The following is a 24470-nucleotide window of genomic DNA, read 5'->3' on the forward strand; positions in this document are numbered from 1 at the left end:
CTCCCAGAGTCCATAGTTTACATTAGGATTCATTCTTGGTGTTGTATGTTCTATGGAGGAATGAGTTTTTAATCTTATTTAATTGTAATTCAAATTGAAACTTACTTGGCCACACATGATGTGTGGCTGCCATGTTGGACAGTGCAGCTCTGGACTCTGGCAAGACAGGTTACTGAATGGTGGCTCACTGCCCAGTGTGGTGGCTATAGGAGTAGGAGGTAACGCCAGGCTGCTAGCTGGGTGGGACTCACAGCACCAAGCCTCTGTTTCCAGTCAAAAGGATGCAGGAGGGTCTCCGTGGTCATTGCCTCTGTAGGCTCTGACACTAAGGCTGGAAGCTTGTATATAACATTTCACAGACACCCTTACCCATTGGTTTTCCATCATGTTCTGTCAGAAATGGGAAGGCAGGCAGAGAGGAGTAGCCATTTTTTCAGGTTTCCAGTGGCCCCTTAGACAGTGAGAAAAACAGCAGGGACTTGTGCGATGGCAAAACAGTAGTGGCTGCTGAGAGTGGACATCTGGGTTCCGGCTCAGGGCCCAGTGATGATGGATTTTGGGTAACACCTTTTCCCTTTTTGGCCTTTAGCCCTAGAAGGGCTAGCAGTTTCCTACAGTTACTAATCTTTAGGTAACCGTATATTCCTGTTCTGTTTTTGCCATACTTTCATACTCATTCTTCTATATCAAATGTCCTCAGCTGGATATCTAAGAATGACTTGACTTTGCCTTGTGGAACACAGATGGATAAAGCATGCAAGATAGCTAAAAACCTCCATCTCCGCACGTGGACCACCGTTCCGGTTTTCCAGCCGGCCCACTCCTGTCCATCCATCGGTGCTCAGACTACTTGGCCTGCTGCATTGAGAGTTGCCATCATAGGACACAAATCTGATCATGTTCAAAACCCTTTGGTGGCTTCCCCTTACTTTTTTTTACAGGGAACTGAGGGGTGAAGGAGGCATAACCAGACTGAAAACTTGGAGCTCAGACGTCAAAACGGTCCAAGACCAGACCAGATGATACATGGTCTTATCTTGTTGCTCTTGGTTCTGAGGTGTCTCATGAGACCAGCAGCAGTTTGACTGCAAAATGGAAGACATGAACAGGAAGCTGTGCCCACCCCTGAAATCACATGGCCTTCTAGCTTGCCTGCCTGGGGCAGGGCTCCTGGCCAGACTCTGTATGTGGCCATCACAGGAGACCAGGTAAAGGAGGCCCACTTGCCCCAAGAAAACCTTGCGCCACTGTGATCAGCTGCCTGGCTGGACCGTTCTTACTCGCCCTGTTAGTGGAAACTGGCCACAGATGAGTGTGTGGACCTAGCCAATGGAAGATAAGACGTCTAAACAAATAAAAGCCCCCTCCAGTACCCGTTCTCCAGCAAACACATCAGGCACCTGTTCTGGGCCAGGCGTAGTGTGAGATGTGGAGGTAGGACAGCAAACCATATTACCATCCCTCTTCTCAGAAGGGGACTGGGGGTTCAGAGAAAGTACATAAGTGACTTGTCAAGGTCACCCTGCTAGAAAGTGGCAGTTGGGAAATTATCATAAGCAGACATAAGCACCCGCCAGCCACCGCCCCCCGACAACACGCACCCTATCCTAGAAACAGGGAGCGTTGCTGAGCACGGCGAGGTTGCTGACCCTCTGCGGGGTGGGAAATAACCCTCCACAGGTGTTTGCCAGGAATGATTTGCTGTCATTCCGCCAGGTGCCCGCCAGGAAGGCGGGCCCGGGTGGAAAAGGGGCAGAGAAGCTTGGCGCACACTCGGAGGCACGCCCTCCACCCCGGCCCCGCCCCCTCTCGGCCAGGGCTAGGTGAGCACGGCCCCGCCCTCGACCCCGCCCCTTTAGGTTGAGTTGCGCGTGCGCAGCACTGCCTCAGCCCTGCCCTCGCCCGGACTCCGCTGCGCGCGCACCGCCCCCCTCCCCCCGCACCCGTGCGCACGCGCGGCCCCGCCCCCGTCTCCCCGGCGCTCGGAACCCGAGTCCGCGGGAAGATGGCGGCCCCGCTCATCCCGCTCTCTCAGCAGGTACGGGCCGGCGGGCGGAGGTGCAGCGCCAGGGCGCGGGGCGCGAGGTGGACACTGCGGTGAGGCGGCTGTGCAGGGAGGCCCAGCCGGGCAGCGGCGGCTCGCGCTGAGCGGCCCCCGCGGAGGGCGGGCGAGTGGGCGGGCGGTCCTGAAGGTGACAGGCCGGCCCGGCTCGCGGCCTCCCGCGCCCTGACGACCCTCTGCGGGCGGTGTACAAGCGGGGTCGCTGCTTGTGTCTGCACAGTCCGGAGCCCAGCTACGGCTCCACGCCCGGCTTTCGCCGCCGCTCCCAGGCCGGGCGATGCGCGGTGGCACTGGGCTCTCATTCGGAGAGGTGGGCGAGGGGAGTGATCATTTCTGCCGGTGCGTCGGCCCCGCGAGTCTTTGTTTCCTGCCGGGTCCCAGTCCCCCCGGCGAAGGCAGAGCCCTGCCAGAGCCAGGATCCTTCAGCAGTGCGATCCTGGACTCATCCCTCAATTCCTTGGGAGCTGTTGCCGCCACCCTTGAATCGAGAAAGGGGAGATCGCACGTCTCTGGGTCATGTCTGTGCCCTCAAATACGCCTGGTGGTCTTACTAAGGGGCAGTAACAGTGGCGCCACACATACGTGCAAAAAAGAGCCTTGCGCAGGCAGCCCTGCTTTCTGGGAGGGACGTTCATTCATTTATCCGTCAAATGTGCTTTGGTCCAGGTGCTAGGAGCGCAGCCGTGGCCCAGACAAGGTCGCTGCTCTCTCGGAGGTGACACTCTCATGGGAGCTAGAAACTACCTGTGCCCTGCTAATAACAGCTGCTGTTATTGACTGAATACCTATCTACATTGTACCAAGCACAATATTATAGACGTTTTGTCTGAATTATCTAGCACAGAGTTGGGATTAAGAGTGAGAACACAGGGTCATATCATCTTGTGTTTAGTTCTTGGCTCTATCATTCTTCTTAGTGTCCTTGGGTAAGGCGCTTAGAACTCATTTGGAAAATGGGAATATAAAAAAAAAATTAGGAAAGTGTGAAGATTAAGCATGTGAAAGCACTTAGAACAGTGCCTGGCATATGAGAGCACTCTGTGATACTGTAATTACTATCGTCACTTAATTCTCTGGAAGATTGGGACATATGGGAATGTAGACCTCAGCAGTAAGAATGCTAAACCTTAAGAGAGCGGATAGGCAGGTTGGCAGGACTGGCCGGCTGTTCCAAGGAGAGAGACATGCATACCTGGTAAATCTTACAAGAACTAGCCAGTTTGTTACACTGTCACTAAATTAAAAGTATTAAAGACCAGTGGTTATTAATTAACATGTTCTTCCAAAGATACAAAAGTGCTGTATAAACTAGGTGCCATGCAGACGTGGGTATTATTGCTAATAGCCAGTTGCTACAGTTTAGGGTGTGTTTGTGTGTGTGTGTGGGGGGGGTGGTGGTGAAACTCACTTAGGCTCACTTAATGAGAAAGTGCTGCTGGGTTTCGGGGGGAATCTTTTTAAAACTTACAAAATTTTGACAGTAGCCCTTATCTGAACTTTGATGATGACATTGGCTAATGTTTATTGAGTGCTTTAGAGTTTTAGTGCTTTCTACCACCTTGGCGCTTAAGCACACAACAAGGAGAGGGGAATTCTTATTTTACTGATGAAGGATTAGCTTTGGAGGAAGGCAGTGGTTTGCCACTGTTAAGGTATGAAAACATAAATCGGGTCGTGTGATTCATCTGCTCAGCACCTTTTTTTTTTTTTTTTTTTTTTTTTATTTATTTGACAGAGAGAGATCACAAGTAGGCAGAGAGGCAGACAGAGAGGAGGAAGCAGGCTCCCAGCTGAGCAGAGAGCCTGATGCGGGGCTCGATCCCAGGACTCTGGGATCATGACCTGAGCCAAAGGCAGAGGCTTTAACCAACTGAGCCACCCAGGAGCCCCTGCTCAGCACCTTTTGAAATAAAAATCCCGGTTCCTCCTCAGGAAGCCTTGCTGGTCTGGTGCCTGCCTGCCCTCTCCTGCCTCATGCTTTCCCCGGTACCCACACTACAGCCATACTTGCTGATTTTCTGCTCCTCCCATAGTCCAAACTTTCTCTGTCCTCGGGGTGTCCCTACTGGCTGCTCCTCCTGTTTCTTCCCTTTGTGCTTTGGTACCTGGTTCTTTTGCCTTCTTCAGGTGTTAGCTCAGATGTCATTCCTTCCCAGAGGCCTTTGCTGATCACTTGTCCTACGTGGGGCCCCCTCTTCCATGCCACTGGCAATGTGTCTCCTCCACACACCCCTCAGCACCATTCATGGTCTGCAGATGTCTGTTTCTGCGTGAGACCAGGCACCCAGTCAGAGCAGGTGCAAACTCTTGCTCCTGTGACCAGCACCCTGGAGGCATCAAGTAAACTCATGAAGCAGGAACCAGCGAATTACACCTACCAGTGCCATTTACAGGTGGCTCTTCCCTACGTGCGGGATAGGGCTAGGGGTGGGAGCAAAATTGAAGGAGTTGCAAGAGACTGATAGCCAGGAGCCTGTGACAACTTTAGGTTGCTCACTTCCGTTTTTTGTGTTCATTTCTATGCTTGTTGAAAGAAACCAGGTTTTCTTCCTTTACGTAGTTATGGCAACATTTCACTATATTATTCTTATGTGAAGTTTGGCACCAGGTGTTCCTATGGAGCTAGGTGAGAGGCAGAGCCCTTCCAGGTGTTTTCAGTCTAGCTGAGATCACACGGGTTCACAGATTATTACCGGGAAGCGTGGATATGATTCCAGGATGATATCTGGTTGGGGGCAGTCATGGAGCCCCCAGAGCATGAGGCTGTGTTCTGGTTGGACTGAGGTGTGGGGTGCACTTGGAACATGGATGGCCCATTTAAGGTGAATAAAGCGGTTGCCAGCAGGTTTGCAGAGGGGAGTGGGACAGCATGTTTCCCCTCTGTCTGCAGCACTTTTCAGCATCTTTCCTGATCTGCTCCGTGCTCCCCAGTATCTATGGCACCTCTTTCCCTGTACAGTCTCTTCTGACCCTGAATACAAATCTTGCCCATTTGAAGAGTCAGGAGTCTAGGGTTGATTTTTCCCTCCATTGGTGTCTCAGTGATTTCTGTTTCTCAGAAATTCACCTGTTTCCCTCACCTGCTTTGTACCATGTGGTCTCGTAAGTTATTGGTCACCATGCCATCCTTATCCCCAGTGGCCTATCGTTGGTTGTCCTTGAACCCCACAACACTGGTCATTGTAACCCACCAGCTGGCCTTCACTCTGTCTTCTGTCTTCTTTCTCTCTGTCTCCTTCCATCGTAGGGTCTCCCCACAGAGTGTGCCCTTCCCCCACTGAGACCCTTCTGGAGTCCAGCCTCCTGTTTCTCCCTTACCAGCCCCCTATTCCACCCCTGACGGCTGCCTGCTGGAATTGGCCACCTCCTTACCACATCCACAGGTTCACAGGGCAGGGGCTGTCCCCCTTCCTGCTTAGCCTCTTCCTCATAGTTCATTCTGCACAACCACCCCCCTGCCCCCCCTCCAGAAACCTCCAACTGCTCCCCATTTCACTCCGCTCCCTATGTCCAGCTTGACTGCTCCTGGTTCAGCATTCCCACGCCCCCTGGGCCTGTCCTCCTGACCTTGCCCGCTTGCTCTCCCACGCTGCCACCATTTCCATGTAAGCCCCTGCTCTGCCCAGTGTTCCCCACCACATCCCTCCACCTCATGCTGTGATCTCCTGCTGCAGCCTGCCCTACCTCCTGCCCACTGGAGGCCACTCTCAGAGGGCTTCCTTGGTGGTGTCCTCCCTCAGTCCCACCTCAATGACAATTCTCCCTCCTGTCCCTTCTGTGGGTCCCTTGTGTGGCCCTTGTCCCAGGAAGCACACGGAAAGCACTGGGCTCATTGATGAAGAGAGTGCCCTGTGCCCAGGGAGTTCCGTCCCCTCCCCCTTGCCACTGGGATCCTCCTCCTTTGTCACCGGCTTCCTCTGCCGGCGCACTTGAGATACATCGTCTTTTTAATGGGTCCCAGGTTCTAAGGTTTTTATTCCCATTTTGCAAACGGGAGACTGAAACCCACAGAGATTTAAGTCACTTGTCGAAGTCCCGTAGTTAGTGGGTTGACCCCACATCCGTCCGCCTGCAGAGCCCTGCTCTTTCCCCTCTTCCAGGCATCCTGCTGGGCGCCTCGCCCAGAACAACACCCGGTGAACGTGTCTGCAGTGAATGTCAAGTGCTTGGAGCACTTGTTTGTCCTTTCGTCCCTTGTTTTTTTCTCTAAAATAATTGCTGCTTGCTCTGTCTTACTAGAATGCTAATGGTAGGGGCGCCTGGGTGGCTCAGTTGGTTAAGCGTCTGCCTTCAGCTCAAGTCATGATTCGACGGGCCTGGGATTGAGCCCCACATAAGGTTCCCTGCTCAGCAAAGAGCCTGCTTCTCTCTTCCTCTGCCTGCCGCTCTGCTTACTTGTGCTCTCTCTCTCTCTGTCAAATAAATAAAATCTTAAAAAAAAAAAAAAGAATGCTAATGTTGATGTGGTATAAGTTGGTGAGTGAGAGTCAGGTTTTAGGGTAAAGACTGGCCCTACCCTGTAAGATCCAGAATTCCCTGGCTCTTTATGTTATTGAGGTGCATTGGTCTGGTTTGTGGACTGAGTAGCTCCCAGTTAAGCAAGAACATGTAAATTTTGCTCCCTCCGCCCCATTTTGAACTTTATTATTATTTTTTAAAGATTTTTATTTATTTTTATTAGAGCACAGAGGGAGAGGGAGAAGCAGACTCCCCGCTGAGCTGAGAGCCCAACGTGGGGCCGGATCCCAGGACCCTGAGATCATGACCTGAGCCGAAGGCAGATGCTTAACCAACTGAGCCATTCAGGTGCCCCAATTTTGAACTTTAAAGCAACTTTCCCATGCCTGGTTCTTCACTTGATCAACTGATCTGGGAAGTGAACTGTCTTTGATCAGACGGTATCCAAGAGCTGAGTGTCTGCTCTCTGGTGCCTCAGGCCCCTTCACGTTATTATGCTGACGGACAGACACGACTGCCACCACCCCAATGAGAGGCATCTCTACAGCCACGCAGAGGGTGCTCTCAGGGTCTCCCCACTCAGACTTCACCTGAGCAGCCAATGTCCTCTTGGCAAACTACTCCACATTCTTCCTCAAAGATGCCTCCCCCACCTCATTATCATTTGAGGTCTGTTCAGGGTGTGTTTTTTCAATGTTAGGGTCCCCAGATGTCCTTTCAGTGCCCTCAGCTGTTCGGTATTTTCTGTCTCTCCGTTTCTCCATGTGCAAATTGGGAGTAACTCTGTATCCCGTATCTGCCTCCTGACAGCGGAGGGTCCACACCCCGTGCACACCGTTCATTCAGCAGACCTGTATTAGGCATCTTCTCTCTCTCCTCCCGGGCAGTGGGATGTAGCAGTGAACCTGAAGACAGCCCCGTCTCATGGAGCCAAGGTTCTCAAGAGTGGGGCACAGATGGAAGGAAATGAGCAGATACGTGGTGTGTCCCAGGGCAAAGTGATCTTGGCGGTGAGAAGTGAAGTGGAGTTTATGGTCCCATATGTGAGGTCGGGGAGGCCTCAGGAGCCATGGACTGAGTAGGAAAGGCATTTTGCATTGCTCACCGTATCCTCCCGGGCCATCCTGGTCAGTCATAGCCTCACTTTATGAAGGGGTTAACTGAGGGCCGGAGGCCTATGATAGGTCACAGCCAGCAAGCTCGCTGACACTGCCTATCTAAAGCAGGCCGGGGGCTCTGTGTTGCCTTGTAGGTTCTGTTTGTTTTATTTTTTAAGTAGGCTCCATGCCCAGCATGGAGCCCAGTGCAGGCTTGAACTCACTTGAGTTCAAGACCTGAGCTGAAATCAAAAGGTGGATGCTTAACTGAGCCACCCAGGCACCCCTTTTGATTTTTTTTTTTTTAACTGCCAAGCATACAATAGTGTGAGATCTCATTTGGTTTTAAACAGTGGTTGTGCCACCTAACCCTGGTCTGATGGAGAGAAGATCACTTGTTTAAATTCTTATTTTACTGTTTTAATCTCCTCTTTCTGGAAAGTCATGGGAGAAACAGAAGTTGCCTTACTGTCTTTATAGGTTCCCCTGCTCGAGTGGGTGTTTGGTGCTTCATGGCTGATGCAGCAATGAGTGAGCCATGCCCAGCCACGAGGAGGGTGGCTTGGTCCAGGCCATGGTGGAGGCGCAGGCCCTGGGTGGTCTGAACTGCATGAGGGCTGGATAACTTGCTTCCACTTGGGAGAGGGCTGCGTGGAGAAGGGGCATTTCGGCTGGGATGTGGGAGGCTGGGAAGAGAGGAAGGAATGCTTTCTCAGACAGGCAAAGCAGAATAAACAGAAGCCAAGACACTGGAATTCCAGCTCAAAGGGCCTAAATGTGAGGCCAGGGCTGGGGACTCTGGGGTCCATAGCCTTCTTTTAACTAGGGTGACTTAGGGATTAAAGGAAGAAGGTCGTTTGGTAAATGGGACACAGTTTGTGCCTGGCCTACAGATTGGCCAGAGACAAAAGGGACTGACAGGGTGTCTGCTTGCCTAGAGAGTGGCCGCTGCTGGTGGTGGTGGGAGGGGTAGTGGGAAGGAGACCTGCCTGCTGGGTGGCCCAGAGGGCTGCTCCAGCTTAGAATGCTCTGTCCGTCGTTGTAGGCCCAGCCCTCACGGTCACAAGCTGCTGGAGGGAAGTAGAGGTTGTAGATGACCACAAACAGCCATGTCCTTAGACTTCCGTCTGGCCCTGCCTTCTGGGTGGGATTGCTGTACTCTTGATGGCAGAGCCGATTTACTGATTACATTTCAGATCGGCTGACACAAAGTTATTTCTCCTTTTGTATACATGGGTGGAAAGCTGGGAAGGGTGGTGCCAGGAAGGCTGACCGGCACTGTCTGCAGACTGGAATCTGGCTTCTGCCCCATCCAGTGTGTTGCTCACCTGCATCCCTTGCTTCTCAGTTCTGCCTTCCCTGTTTGCTCTGCCCTGCGGCCCCTGGGCCCTTTTTGTTTGTTTGTTTCTTTTTTAAAAGATTTTATTTATTTGAGAGGTGAGCATGCACATGAGGTGAGCATGCACATGAGTAGGGGCAGAGGGAGACAGAGAAGCAAACTCCTTGCTGAGCAGGGAGCCTGATGTGGGATTCGATCCCATCCTCATGACCTACATGAAGGCAGATACTTAACTGTCTGAGGTACCCATGTGCCCCAGCCCCTGGGCCTTTCTTTCAGTTGCTTGCTCAGGTGACATTCCCTCTTGCCTCAGGGCCTTTGCACATGCTTTTTATTGCCCCCTTTCTGGGATGTTCTCCCCCCCGCCCACTTTATTTCTGGGTTAACCTCTACTCCTCTTCATATCTCAGCTGGCACATCACTTCCTCGGGTAAAGCCTTCCCTGACAGGTTGGCCCACTTCTCTGTTGTTGCCTGTGGGAATATTCTGTACTTTTCCACATGCTGGTCTGTAATTTTCTGTTGGTGGGATTATTAAATTGATGGTCAGTCTCCCCCACCACATAGAGTAGGTCCACAGAGGCCTGTTTTAATTCATCCTTGTTCCTCAGGTACTCAGTAATCCTCTGTCCTCTGAATGGCAGAATGGTAGGGCCGGTGCACAGTATGTGAGGCAGGGAGGAGCTGTGGCAGGTTCTCGGGGAGTGGAGTGACACGTCCAGATCTGAATGCTTACACAGAGAATGGGCAGAGCCGGGGACTAGCTCAGAGACATTTGTTGTGATGTGGGCATGCAGTGAGAAGGAGCAGCCTGGCCTGAGGTCATTTCCAGAAGAGCAGAAGGGGTTGGTGATCGGAGGAGTGAAGGAGCGTGTGGGATGGTTATTTGTGCAGGGCAGCCTTCTGAGTTTGGAAAGGAGGCAGGTGCGGTCAGTCCAGCCAGCAGGGCAAGCAAGACCAGCCTTCCTGGGCGGTGCCAGGTGGGTGGTTGGGTCGGGTGAGACAAGACCTGTCACCTTGCAGCGGGTCCTCCAGGCCTGGTGGGAGCCCACATTTAGGAGCAGTTGAGAAGTAGCCTCGCTCCTGGGGGCAGCATCAGGTACCGTGCCCTGAGCACCTACCCCATGCTGGTCTGGGACCAAGAAGAAAAAAACTGAGCCCCTGGCCTTCAGATGGCACAGCTGGAGCTGGGCTCCCAGGTACAGATAAGTAGGAGCGCAAGGACAACACCTGGGGGAGGTCGGGTGGCAGCCTGCAGAAGTGGAGTGAATTGCCTCCGCTGGCTTGGAATTGAGAGTGCCAGCAGGGGGACTGGGTCTTCCTGCCTCTTTTCCCTCTTCTGTTCCAGCAGGACTGGAGAAGCAGGTGCTTGCAGCCTTTCAGACTGGCTGCTCAGCACTCCCTCCCGTCCCGTGGGAGCCCCCTTCCCTGACGCTGCTAACCCAGGTGCTGGGGAGAGATTTGGGCTGTAAGTCTTACACAGAAGAAAGGAGGGAGGTTGGACACTCACTTTGTGCCCATTCACCACTGACTTCCCATTAAGAAAGTGTCATTGTCGCTGTCCCTGAGCTCGTTTCTGAACAAGGAAACTGAGGAGGACAGTGCTAAAATCAAAGGTCTCAGGCCTCCCAGGGAACTGGGGAGCTTGGGTCAGACTGCAGTTCCAATGGCCGTGTTCTCTGCTGTGGATACCACACCATGGGCTCCTGGGAGGACAGGAGCAGCTCTGTCCCTGCTGTGTCCCGAGCCCCTGCTGCGGGCAGGCAGTGGCTGCATGCTCCAGAGAGCAGCCAGGAGCAGTCTCTCTAGCTGCCGGTAGTCAATGAGTGGAAATGTTCTGTCTCCTGGGTGGAGAAGCAGGCATCCAGGGCACTGGTGAGGGAGTCCTTGAGGGCCAGCATCCTGACAGCCAGACCCCCACCCTTTTGCAGGGCTCCCCAAGTCTCTTTACTTGTGCTGTGAGGTTTGGAGAGGGCTTCTCTGATTTACTAGTAACAGGAACAAGCATGCCTGTCGAGCCACAGAAAATTGGCTTTTCTTAATCCACAACGGATGTTTTCAGTTTTACGTACCCAGTGGGAAAAGGAAACGATCTTCTTTTGGACTGCTTTTAAAGGGGCAAAGAATAAACAGGGAAAAAAGAGGGAGAGAGAACAGGCCTGTTGAGGGTGAGGTCCTCACGGAGATTGTTAAGCCAGGACTGGGAAGTTTGGGCATGGATTCGCCCTCTAAATTCGCTGGCACCCTAGAAACGGCGCTGTTTGTGGCTGGAGGTGCCCGGACCCGGCAGACTTGGATGGGTGCTGTGAAGAACCTTTCTCCTGTTGGGAGTTTTCTTGATCAAGACCCTGAACGGTCTCTGGGCCTGCAGTATCGGACCCCTGTGTCTACTGGGGACACTTTCTCTGCGGAGAAGAGGACTCTGCAGGGGCGGAGCAGACGCGGTGGTTGCTGAGTGCCTGCGGGTTGGTGCTGTTGTTTCTCACCCACACAGGACCCCAGGGGATCGGCGTTTCCTTACACGCCAAGCTGGTCCTATTGGCATTCGGCCTCTTGACTTAATTTTGCCTTTTAGCCCCTGGGAATTATCCTTTAATTCACAGCTACTAAGCACTTAACCTGCTGTGTGTGCGATTGCCTATTTAAAAGAAAATAAGTAAGACTGCGAACTAGTAAAGGACTGTTGGGAGCGACTCAGCCAACTAGTTGAACACGAAAATGAGAACAATACGTACTGCAGTGTAGCCAACATTTGGTAAAGCATTTTCTCATTTTTTGGCAAAGACCATTTGGTGTGGCGAGCTGTCAGGACTGTGATCTGATGCTTGCCAAACAGGCCCTGATTAGTAGCCTTGCCTGACTTCCCTTCCCAGCCCCCATGATTCTCTGTGAATAAAGCCAGCTCCTCCGGCTCTGTGACAGCAGTAAGAAGGGCAGTAATGGAGACAGTCGCATTTTGGAGTTATAGGCAGTGCTTTACCGGCACCTAAAGTAATCCTCAGGGCCGGCACTGTATTAGTCCCATTCCTTGGCTGGGGAACTTAGGCCGTGGGAGGCATTGTAGCTTGTCTTCACTCTGCTGCTGAGTGGCGGAGCTGTGTCGACCTAAGCATCAGCCTCTCTGTGGCCGTCTCACCCACTCCCTCCTGAGGCTCCATCAAAATCTTACCTATTCTGTAAACAAACAAACAAGGAAATAAGTTTATTAAAAAATAAAAAGTTTATGGAAGGCCTGCTTACGGAGCCAGCATTGTAAGAAGTAGAATAAATGTGAGACTTCTGCCTCACCCCCTACTCCCAGAATTAAAAATATAGGAAGGAGGGGACCCCCAGGCATGAGAGTAGCCTTGACAAAATTTGGACATGAAGAAATGTCCCATTTGTAGGTTTGGGGCTATGGGAATGTGGAGGAGAGAGAGAGTCATTTCAGTTGGGGGGAATTTGGGGAGGTTTTTAAAGTTGGGGAGTCAGTTGTGGGGCTGGGAGGTAATTGGTCTTGAGTGGGCACAGCCCCCCCCCCCGCCCCGCCCATTTCAGGCATAGGGACTGATTTGTGCCCAGACAAGGAGCGTACAGTGCACAGTGTGTAGAGAATCTGCCAGAGCAGGAGGGAGAACAGGGATAGAGCACTGTGTGCTTGCGAGCGTGTGCAAGTGTCTCTGTCCTGGTGAATGCATGTGTGGTGGAGAGGGAAGGAGTAGTGAAATTAGCCCAGCAGGGGCAGGGGATGGCTGTGGGGTACCTCAAGAGCCAGGCTGAGGCTTGGAACGTTGCACTCTTCGCCATACAGTCTTTTCCGAGCAAGGGACTGACCATGTGACTTCTTCTCCCTGCTCCTCTCAGCAGGGCTGCTCTTCTGTATTTCTTCCCTGAGCAGAGCACGAAGCCCCTCCTTGGTAGTGATGAGTGTCTTTTGCTCACCACGGAATCCGGGAGCCTGCTAAGTCCCTGGTGCCTAGAGGACCCAGGCTCTATAGAGCTCTGAGCAGTGGGTGCCGGGAGGCTGCTGAGGCCACCCTCAGAGAACAGGGGAGGGCATGGAGAGCTGCTGACCCGATCGGCCTGGGGATCCCTGAGTCCTGGGCAGCGTGCCCGCATAAGGGATGGCGAAATATTGGGCAGGGGCTCAGCACATGGCAGAGACGTTGGAGCCCCTGGGTGACTGATCTAGGAAAGGAATTTTGGGAAGATTCAGGGCACACTTAGGGCAAGTTGGGGGCACTGTGAGAAATGGTCATTCTCAAGGAAGGCAGTCGGTGCCCTGCTGCTTAGGGGCCCCTGCTGCTGAGTTGTCCCCCTGTGGGTCTGTTCAGGGCCTGGTCTACTGTGCGGAGAAAGGAAGGACAGAATGGCTGGGGGCTGTTCTCTGAGAGGCTGGGAGGAGCGATAGCCGATAGCCGCGGCATTTGTGGGAGATTGGGCTAGAATCTGCACCCTGCTGTGCTCAGGCTGTCTGAGTTCCCTGTTGTCTGACCCTTTCCAGTCCCATCCACCTGCCCTCTGTGTGGCTGCACTCAACCCCGTGCCCCTCCCTACATGCCCATCACCTGGTCCCTCCAGGACCCCGCCCCCTTGGTGTGTCCCCACCAGTGGTGCCTCTCTCCGTCGGTGTTGCAGACCCGTCTGTCCCCAGAGCTTCAGTGCGGGTACTTCTAGGCATGCTTGTCTCATATCCCTTCGGGCAGGCTCAGCTGGGGCTGCGGTGGTGTCTCCGCCCTCACAGGAGTGTGTCTGGGGTGCCGAGTCTCCCCGCCACCCCTGTCTCTTCCTCCCAGCACTTGGCAGCCCTCCGTGTGCATTGTCATGTGTAATAACTTTCTCCTCCAGACTTGGAGCTCTGCACAACTCGGTAGAAACTGCTTGAATGGGAATGAGATTTCCGCCTCCACGTCAGAGAAACACGTTTAAAGGTGAACAGCCCCCTTTCTTTGTGTTTGCGCAAAGTGAGTGGCCTCATTCTCCTGGAGGCTTACTGGCGTCTCCCACTCCGCATAGCTAAATGCATATTCAGGTCACTGGTCATGTGCACATCTGCTCAGGTCGCCGCGGGGATCACGTTCCAGGCTTCTCAGCTGGGTGGGCGCAGACCCTCTTACCTCACTGTGTCCCTCCTTCCTGGCTGGCTGAAACTGTGCTGAAGGGCCCCAAGTCCCTGCCACCCCCCTCTGCCCCAGAGTCCACTGTGCCCATCCCTGACCCCTGGCTCAGGCTCTGGAGGCTTCGGCAGTGCCTCCTGCTGTCTTCGCCTTCATATCCCATGGCACCTTGTACTGTAGTCATGCGCTCACTTGGCCTGCCTGGTCTCCTCGTCTTGAGCCCTAGAGTTCTGTCTCACACCCTGTTATATCCTGGATTCCGCCTCATTGTGTGGACTTAACGTGTGTTTGTTGAATGAGTGAATGAATGAATTTCCAAGACCCAAGTGCAGACACTTTTTCAGGAAGTTTTCTGTGAAGAGTAGGTGGGAGGTCAGTAGTTTGAAGTGCAGTGGGCTGGGGGACCTTTCTAGGCATGGGATACATTTTCACATGGGAGCCGGTGGAAGGAGAGGACTAGGAGGAGAATGGGACTGTAAACAGCCAGGATTGGAGGACTGCTCAACCCGTGCCCGTCTCTGGTGGTGGGAATGCTCATCCCTATTTCCCAAATGAGGAAACCGAGGCACAGAGAGGCTGCTCACCTTCCCCAGGGTTGCACAGTACTCTAGTGGTGGGGTGGGACTTTATTTCATTTTATTTTTTTATAAAAGATTTTATTTATCTGAGAGAGAGAGAGTGAGTAAGAGCATGAGAGGGTAGAAGTTCAGAGGGAGAAGCAGACGCCTTGTGGAGCTGGGAGCCCAACGTGGGACTAGATCCCAGAACTCTGGGATCATGACCTGAGCTGAAGGCATTTGCTTAACCAACTGAGCCACCCCAGGCTCCCTGGATGGGACTTGAATCCACATCTATCTGGTGGCATTGTTGACCTCTGTGTGGTTCTGCTTCTCCCTTGGTGCTGGGAGCACCAGGCTAAGAGGTGTGGGTAGAGACCTTCAGGACTCCCTGCAGGTCCTGTCTCCTGCACAAGGTGGCATGTCAGGGTGGGAAGGTTGCCTCAAGTGACCTTGGTTTCTCTTTTATTTCCGTTTCTGGTAGATGGGCCCAAGAGCAGGAGGAGTCTTTTGGGAGGGCTGAAGCTTGAGTCTGCATTCCCTCTAGTAGATCCTGGCCTTGAACTCCCTCTGGCTGTCGTGCTTACCTTGACACTTCACTGTGTGTCTGAACTTTCAGGCATGGTTCTTGCTCTTTGGTTCTCCTTGTAGGTGGAGACTGCAGGCCTTGAGTTCTGAGTGGGTTGGACGGGGGCCATGTGTGCTGTGCTGAATGGCAGTGCACATCTTCACCTAGTCCTTTGTCATGGCAGTCATTTGGGTCCCCAGGGAGAATCATGTGTCTTCAGAGCCCTCTTTTCGTATATGGCTCTTTTCCTTTTCTGTCTTGTTTACAAGAGCAATATGTGCTAATGTAGAACACTGGCGAACTCAGAAAGCCTCGGTGGGGGCAGTGGGGACACACGGGTAGGAATCTGTGTTAGCATGTGGTGTCCGTCCTGCCACACTCAAGTCCATGTGCATATGTAATTGCTGGGGGCTTACCAGCCAGGTCATCACTATCTATGCTGGTTTGGGCCCTTCCTTTGCACTTAGCAAATACCTGATGATCATACCTCGATTGTAAATGTTCTGCTTGTGCTGTTTTGCTGCTGCGTGAGATCCTCGCCCATTTTCAACCTCTTCTGTCACCCATAGTCCTCGCCCTCCAGCAGGATGAACTGATACAATGCTCTTGCCTTTCCCCACCTCCTGCATAGTTGGTTACTTCCTTGGGGTAGACCCCCCCGGGGGAGACCTTACAGTAGCAGAAGGGGGTGTGTATTGTGTGTTAAAGAAGTGCTAGTTTGGGGGCAGCTGGGTGGCTCAGTCGGTTAAGCAGCTGCCTTTGGCTCGGGTTATGATCCCAGGATCCTGGGATCGAGCCCCACATCGGGCTCCCTGCTCAGCAGGGAGCCTGCTTCTCCCTCTGCCTGCCATTCCTCCTGCTTGTGCATGCGTGCTCTCTCTCTTTGACAAAAAAGTAAAAACCTTAAAAAGAAAAAGGGTAAAAAAAAGTGCTAGTTTTTATTGTTTGTCAAAAGTATGATGCTGCTAATGACAAAGCTGCTCTTTTTTTTTATCGCTCTTCACACGTGAAGCGGCTTTTATACCGCTAGGATCCTTGCCAGAGCAGAAACGTATCAGATGTTGGTCTTGAATTATGTAAGATTTTACATACACTCAAAAGAGAGGAAAGAGTTTAATGAACTCCCATGTGTGCACTGTCCGTTTACAACAAGCGCCTTTTTTTTTTTTCTTTTTTTAAAGTGGCTCCATGCCCAATGTGGGGCTTGAACTCATGCTGTTGAGACTGAGAGTCGTACGCTCTACCAACTGAGCCAGCCGGGCACCCAAACAAACACTGTTTTGCAAATCTCTGTGTTTGTCTACCACCCCTTGACCTCTGCCATGTACATTTTTATTTCTGAGGTTTTTTTGTTTTAAATCTCAGAAATCGAGGTGCCTAGGTGGCTCAGTCGGTTTGGTGTCCCAACTCTTGATTTGGGCTTAGGTTGTGATCTCAGGACTGTGAGGTCAAGCCCTAGGTCAGGTTCCCCATTCAGCAGGGAGTCTGCTTGAGATTCTCTCCCTCCTCCCTTTGCCCCTCTCCCCCAAGAGAAAGCTCTTGCCGCACTCTCTCTCTCAAAATAAATAAATCTTAAAAAAGTAAGTCTCAGAAATCATATCTCAGTTTGCATCTCTGACAAGAAGACCATTTTTCTTTACATACCCATGGTACCATATCAACACCTTACACATTTAATCATTCCTTAGTACTATTCCATTGATACCCAATCCATATTCCACAGTGTCTCTGGAGGTAACCTTGTTATTCGATTGTGAGGTCTCCTGTCTCTCGTACTCTCTTTTTAAAATTTATTTTGAGATAATTACAGATTTACGTTGTTTGAGAATTTAATTTTAGAAATTTAGAAATTTCAATTTACATAGTTGAGAAAAATAATGCAGAGAGCTTGTGTCTTCACTGGGTTTCCTGTAGTGGTAACACTCGGCAAATCTGTAGTTCACCATCACAGCCAAAACTGTGACATCAATGCAGTCAGATGCAGACCAGTTCCATCCCATGCAGGGATCCTTCCTCTTGGCCCTTTTAGCCACTCTCATGCCTTCCTTCACCTCTGGCACCCACTAATCTGTTCATTTCCAGAATTCCAGCATTATAGTGATGTTATATAATAGAGTCATTCAGCACATAACCTGTGGAGATTGGCCTTTTTTACTTAGTATCAATTCTTCTAGGCTGTTGTGCATATTAGTTCATTCCTTGGCATTTTTCATTGCCAAGTGCTATTCCACAGGGTGGGGGGTGGTCACAGTTCATGTAACCAGTCCCCCATGGAAGGACATCGGGTGTGTTTCCGGTCTGTGAGTACAGGATGTTATGCAAACCCAAGTCTTCATTTGTCTGGATCAATGCCCAGGACAACTGCTGGGTCTTGTGACAGTTGCAGGCTTAGTTCTCTTTAAGAAACTGCTGAACTGTTCTCCAGAGCTGTACATTTTTACCTCCCCACCGTCAAAGTGCAGGTTATCCAGTTTCTCTGTGTGCTCACTGATATCATTGTTTGTTATTTTCACCATTGTCATGGATGTGGGGCGGCATCTCCCTGTGGTTCTGATTTGCATTTCCCTAATGACTAACGTATGCTGACCATCTTTTCATGGGCTTACTTGCCATCTGTGTGTCCTCTTGGGTGAAATGTCTCTTCATGTCTTTGGCTCATGTCCTCAGTTGATCATTTGCCTTTTTTTTTTTTTTTTTTAAAATAAGCAAACTCTGCCCATCATGGGGCTTGAACTCACAACCCCAAGACTGAGTCGTGTGCTCTACCACAGAGCCAGCCAGGCACCACCCTGCCCCCCCCCCATTGTTTGCTTTTGTGCCATTGAGTTTTGAGAGTTCTTTGTATATTTCAGATACTTTATGTATTTCATATCCTTTCTCAGATCTGTGATTTGCAAATATTTCTGTGACTTGGCTTGTCATCTTCCCAGGGTCTTTGACAGAGCAAACTTTTTTAATTTTGATGAGGTCCAATTTATCAGTTTTTCTTTTTATGAGTCAGTCTTTTGGTATCGAGTCTAAGAACTCCTTCCCCAGCCCTTGTTTCTGAATATTTTATTCTGTTTTTTTGTTTGTTTGTTTGTTTTGTTTTCCCAAAAGTGTTATTCCGTTTAAGTTTTTCCATTTAAGCCTGTGATCCATGTGGAATGAATTTTTGTAGAAAGTGTGAGACTTGGGTTGAGGGTCATTTTCTCCCTCTGGATGTCCGGTTGCTTCACCATAGGCCAGGCAGGCCTCTTTCCTCCTGAATGGCCCTGCACGTCTGTCAGCAGTTGGTTGGGTTCACCCAGTGTATGTCTGTTTCTGGGCTGTCCTTTGTGTTCCGTGGCTGTGTGTGTCTGCCCCTTCATCACCGCCATGCTGCTTATAGTGGGACTTGAAATCAGGTAGACTGATGCCTCCTACTTTATTTTTCTTCTTCCAAATTGTTTTAGCTATTTTGGTTCCTTTGCCTGTCTCTATACATTTTAGAATAGTCTTATATTTATCTACAAAAACTCTTGCTGGAGTTTGGCAGGAATGAAGTGGAACCCGCATGTCAAGGGTGTGCACGGTAACTGTGCAGTATCGCAGCGCCCTCTAGAAAAGCCAGTTGGTCATCTTCCCACACACAGGGCCCAAGATGCTCGTTTCCCCCTCTCCTGACTCTGCCAACCTGATAGCAAATGCTGGTTTTTAGCAAATGTTTAGCAGATGTTTTGCAATTTGGAAATTAAACGTTCCCCCCGATGTTGCTATGTCTTTTCTTTCTGAAATTTTTTTTGCTCATTTATTTTTTACTTTTTTAAAAGATTTTATTTATTTATTTATTTGACAGAGATTACGAGTAGGCGGAGAGGCAGGCAGAGAGAGGAGGAAGCAGGTTCCCCGGGGAGCAGAGAGCCCAGGACTCTGGGATCATGACTTGAGCAGAGGCTTTAAACCACTGAGCCACCCAGGCACCCTCTTTTTGCAGAGGCAGGCGGGGCGGGGGGGGGCAGGGGGGGTGGTTGGGTGGGTGGGAAGCAGGCTCCCAGCTGAGCAGAGAGCCCGATGCGTGGCTCAATCCCAGGACCCTGAGATCATGACCTGAGCCGAAGGCAGAGGCTTAACCCACTGAGCCAGCCAGGTGCCCTTGCTTTGCTCATTTTAAAATTAGGATATCTTTTTTCTTGTGGTTTTATAAAAGCTCTCTCTCACGTCACTGTTCTCCTTCTCTCAGCAAGGTTTGCCCTAGCTCAGGTTTAGAAACCTCTGATGGGGCATTTGGAGAGAGCTGTCAGTTCCTGGGAGGTCAGAGAGGCCCCAGTGTTTTCTGATGTTTTTGAGCGCTGCTGAGCTAAATCCCAGTTTCCTCAGCTGCAGAATATGACTGTGCACATAGCCAAGATAATGGCTTTGCAAGCAGTGGGGGCAGCCAACGCTAAGTGGAAGGCAGAAACGTAAGGACTATTAAGTGAGCACTTCTTTGGGCTTTTTTTTTTTTTTAATTATTATTATTTAAGTTTTATTTATTTAAGTCATCTCTACACCCAGTGTGGGGCTTGAAGTCACGATCCTGAGGTCGAGAGTTGCACACTCTCGTGACTGAGCCAGCCAGGTGCCCCGTGGGCTGCAAGTTTATATCAGCACCTGGTTTTCCAAGTAGAAACTCAGACCAGGATGTCTTTGAGTGTTACCTGCCTAATTCCTGTAAAACTTGGCAACTTAATTGAAAAATACACCATTTGCATTCCCCTGATGATGAGTGATGTTGAGCATCTTTTCATGTGTCTGTTGGCCATCTGGATGTCTTCTTTGGAGAAATGTCTGTTCATGTCTTCTGCCCATTTTTTAATTGGATTATTTAGTTCTTTGGTGTTGAGTTGTATAAGTTATTTATATATTTTGGATACTAACCTTTTATCAGATATGTCATTTGCAAATATCTTTTCTCATTCAGTGGGTTGTCTTCTAGTTTTGTTGGTTTTTTTCCTTTGCCATCAAAAAGCCTTTTATTTATTTGTTTTCAAAGATCCTTTATTCATTATCTTTATTTTTTTAAGATTTAAATTTTTTTTTTAAAGATTTTATTTATTTGTCAGAGAGAGAGAGAGCGCACCAGCAGGTAGAGTGGCAGGCAGAGGCAGAGAGAGAAGTAGGCTCCCCCCTGAGCAAGGAACCTGATGTGGGACTCGATCCCAGGACCCTGACATCAGCTTAACCAACTGAGCCACCCAGGCGTCCCTTTTTAAAAGATTTTATTTATTTGAGAGTGAGAGAAAGAGCGTGAGCACAAGTAGGGGGAGAAGCAGGCAGAGGGAGAGGGAGAAGCAAACTCCCTGCTGAGCAGAGAGCCCAATGTGGGGCTCCATCCCAGGACCCTGGCATCATGACCTGAGCCGAAGGCAGACGCTTAACAGACTGAGCCACCCAGGCACCCCAGAAGCCTTTTATTTTGATGGAGTCTGAATAGGTTATTTTTGCTTTTGTTTCCCTTGCCTCAGGAGACCTGTCTAGAAGGATGCTGCTGCTATGACCAGTGTCAGAGAAATTACTGCCTGTGCTCTCTTATGTGATCTTTATGGTTTTAGGTCTCACATTTAGGTCCTCAATCCATTTTGAGTTTTTTTGGTGTGGGGTGTAAGAAAGTGGTCCAATTTCATTTCTGCGTGTTGCTGTCCAGTTTTCCCAGCACCTTTTGTTAAAGATAATGTCTATTCCCTATTGAATATTCTTTCCTGCTTGGTCAAAGATTAATTGACCATAAAATTGTGGGTTTATTTCTGGACTTTCTGTTCTGTCCATTGATCTATGTACACATGATGTCTTTAATGCCAGCACCATACTGTTCTGATTGCTACAGTTTTGTAATATACCTTAAGTCTTAAGTTGTGATACCTCCAGTTTTTTTTTTTTTTCTTTTTCAAGATTGCTTTGGCTATTCAGGGTCTTTGTGGTTCCATACAAATTGTAGGATTGTTTGTTTTAGTTCTGTGAAGAATACTATTGGTATTTTGATAGGGATTGCCTGAAATGTGGAGATTGCTTGGGAGTGGTGGGGATATTTTGGCAATATTTGTTCTTCCAACTGCACTCTGCATTGGGGAAATGCAAATCAAAACCTCAATCAGATTATCTCGTTGCACCCATCAGAATGGCTAAAATAAAAAACACAAGAAACAACAAGTGTGGGTGAGGATGTGGAGAAAGTGGAGCCCTTGTACACTGTTGGTGGGAATGCAAACTGGCGCAGCCATTCTGGAAAACAGTTATTGAGGTTCCTAAAAAAATTTAAAGTAGAACTACCCTGCAATCTAGTAATCACACTGTTTACCCAAAGAGATCAAAAACACTAACTTGAAGGGATATATGCACCCCTATGTTCATTGCCGCCTTATTACACAAGTCAGACTATGGAAACAGCCTAGTCTGTCGGTAGATGAATGGATAAAGAAGAGGAAGGGTATATATACAATGGAATATTGCTCAGCCATAAGGAAGAGTGAAATCTTGCCTTTTGCATTGACATGGATGGAGCTAGAGGATATTATGCTAAGCGAAATAGTCTCTCTCAGTCAGAGAAAGACCAATACCACATGATTTCATTCGAATGTGGAATTTAAGAAATAGAACAAACAAACAAAGGAAAAAAGAGACAAACAAAAAAACAGACTCAACTACAGAGAACAAACAGATGGTGACCAGAGGGGAGCTGGGTGGGGGGTGGGGAAAACAGGCAGTGGGGATTAAACAATGCAGTTATCTTGAAGAGCACTGAGTAATATATGGAAGTGTAGAATCACTGTATGGTACATCTGATACTAATATGACACTATGTGCTGACTACAGTGCATTTAAAAAAAATAAAAAAGGAAGGGCGCCTGGGTGGCACAGTCGTTAAGCATCTCACTTTGGCTTGTGTCGTGATTCTGGGATCGAACCCCGCATCAGGCTCCCTGCTTAGCGGGAGGCCTACTTCTCCCTCTCTTGCTCCCCCTGCTTGTATTCCCTCTCTCACTGTCTCTTTCTCTCTCTCTGTCAAGTAAATAAATAAAATCTTAAAAAAAAAAAAAAGCTGAAAATACAGCGTAATGGGGTCTTAGCTTCCTGGGGGAAATGACAGGCTGCACTGGTTTTTAAGTCATTTTATATACTTGAATTGAGTGTTGCAGTCTGACCTCTTGGGTTGAATAAACTGCATCAAGCACGTAATCACGGGCGTGCATTTTCCCAAGGCTACCATGCATGGGAGGCTGTGCTGGGGCCCAGTGCCCAGCTCTGTCATGCCTGGGCTGTTTTTGCAGCGTGCAGAGTAAGATAGGGCCGCATAATCTGGGTGCTCCTCTGCTTTGTCACTCACTGGCTCTGTGACCATGTGTATGGTACCCCAGTCTGAGCACCTGCAGTCTGGGACTAACGTCTGTATACCTGTGCTGTACTGTTGTTGGAGCGTTAAATGAGGTACTGGATAGGAAACCGGGAGTGCTCCATGAATGTGATCCTCTGTTTATCAGAGCAACGGATTAAACTTTTTTCCAAAAGTCTTAAAAACTGGTTTGCTTTAAAGAAATGCCATTTTTGAAATGAGCAAGGCTGGCAGTCATTGCTTTGTCTGGCACAAAGGAAAAGACACAACCTTTCCCGGAAGACTGGGAATTCTCCTGGTTCTAGGCATAAAGATTTAGGAAGGGTCCTGCCTTTGGACAAAAGCGGGGATCAGAGCTGGATGGGCTCAATCCTAGAGGTTTTGGAATGGCTAGAACCCCAATCTTCAGAGGATTTCCCCTCCAAAGTAGTTCCACTGTGTTCTTCATCTCAAGCTGCTTTTCTCCAGCATTAAAATTGCATGTGTTCACACGAACTGTGGTGTTTTAAAGCCCTCTCCACAAAAGGGTGTCAGCTTGTCCTTGGTATGCTCCCCTTCCTTGTCACCCCTGCTTGTAAATTGCATGGAGGCTGGAGGACAGATCAAAGAGGCGACAGGAACTTTCCAGGTTATCTCTGAGTATTTTAAGCTCTGACGAGCAACTGAATGGTCACACTGAAAGTGATGATTGAACCGCACAGTAATTCAGTCACTGCAAGTTGAAGGTGGCCCCTTGGCAGAGTGGGTTGGCGAAGGATGTCTCCATCCCGGGCTGGTTTGTCCTTCCATTTTGAAAGACCTTCCATTCTCTGCCGCCTCTTACTTTCTGCAGCTTTCTTACACTGAAAGCCTCATCTCCTGGCCCGTTCCCTTTCTGCCTGTGCCGCAGGCTTGGCCTTGGGCTCTCTTTGGGGTCAGACAGAGAGGAAGAGCTCTGGTGTCCGCTCTCAGCGTGCTCTGTCTCCGCAGTTGTATCACTCCCTCTGGGAGCCGCTGCCGGCACCGGCGAGCCGGTTGTGACGGAGGTCTCTGCCCAGGAGCTGACCATATAGGTGGCCGGTCATTGGGGGATTCATGGTGTTAGTTGGCAGCAGGTGTCTTCAGGTCCATCTCAGTGGCATATCAGGCAGCTTGCAGACGTGATTCCACCATCCCTGGGATGAGGTGGAGTGGGGAGGGGGAGTGCCAGCTAGATCTGGTGTTTTCCCCTTTCCCCCCTTCTGCTTTTGCAGTAACTGAGGTATGAGTAATGACATTGAAGCTTCTAACTGCGGTCATTGTCCCAGCCTAACTATAGTGATTCCCGGAGAGAGGAAGAGTGGAAGCACAGTCTTGTGGTTTCTCCTCACTTGTGGCTCATGTGGGATTGAAAGCTGGCCATAGGCCATCGGGGGATGAACCCTTCTTAGACTGTTGGAGTTTTGGGTCTGGTGCTTCCGAGGCTTTTCCAGGTTATTGAATCTTGTTTTTCTTGATCGTGGATCTAATAGCTCAGAAGCATTTGGGAAGTTCGAAACAGTTGTTAACTCTGTATGCCCCAAATACCCTTTTTTTTCCACTGGAATTACTGTAGGCTGGAAACCCCTTTTCTTGGCTATCCTGAGATCTTTAAAAAAAAAAAAAAATCCCACTGGAAGTGTATTTCAGACCCGAGCCTCTCTGATTGTTGGTGGGAAGGGGACCTTTGCCATCAGGGTGGAGGCCTCTGGGGCTTGTGCATTCCATTCCTGTGAGCCAGTGGCAGGCCATGTGCTGTCTGGACCCGGCACCGTCACCTTGACAAACAGCCTAGCCTGACTTTGCTTCCTCTGTCCGCCTTACTCCTTTGAGGAGATGTGCTTTGGAAGCATGCCAGAGCTTTGAACCCAGGAGGTCACGCGATGTGTCATGGCGGGCACTGTGATCTAAGGTCTGAAGGAGCTGAGAGTGGCAGACCCCCCCAGTGACTGTTGTTGGGCCAGCACGCC

General features: G+C 50.1%; 1 protein-coding gene across 8 annotated transcripts in view; it reads left to right on the forward strand.

Moving 5' to 3' along the window:
* The first annotated feature begins 1944 nt into the window (after window positions 1–1944).
* The window catches only part of EPS15L1 (epidermal growth factor receptor pathway substrate 15 like 1), a 94914-nt gene continuing 72388 nt past the window's right edge, over window positions 1945–24470 (forward strand). For 7 of the 8 annotated variants that reach the window (XM_045082240.1, XM_045082245.1, XM_045082268.1 and 4 more), the window contains exon 1: window positions 1945–2038. In XM_045082240.1, the coding sequence (XP_044938175.1) occupies window positions 2006–2038 (33 nt within the window). In that variant the 5' untranslated portion in view covers window positions 1945–2005. Of the gene's footprint in view, window positions 2039–6823; window positions 6869–24470 lie in introns of those variants that run through there. The other variant, XM_045082253.1, reaches the window with a different exon arrangement.

This window comes from Mustela putorius, unplaced genomic scaffold (genome assembly GCF_011764305.1).
Source record: "Mustela putorius furo isolate JIRA1106 unplaced genomic scaffold, ASM1176430v1.1 tig00000095_pilon_pilon_pilon, whole genome shotgun sequence".
Classification (NCBI taxonomy): Eukaryota; Metazoa; Chordata; class Mammalia; order Carnivora; family Mustelidae; genus Mustela; species Mustela putorius.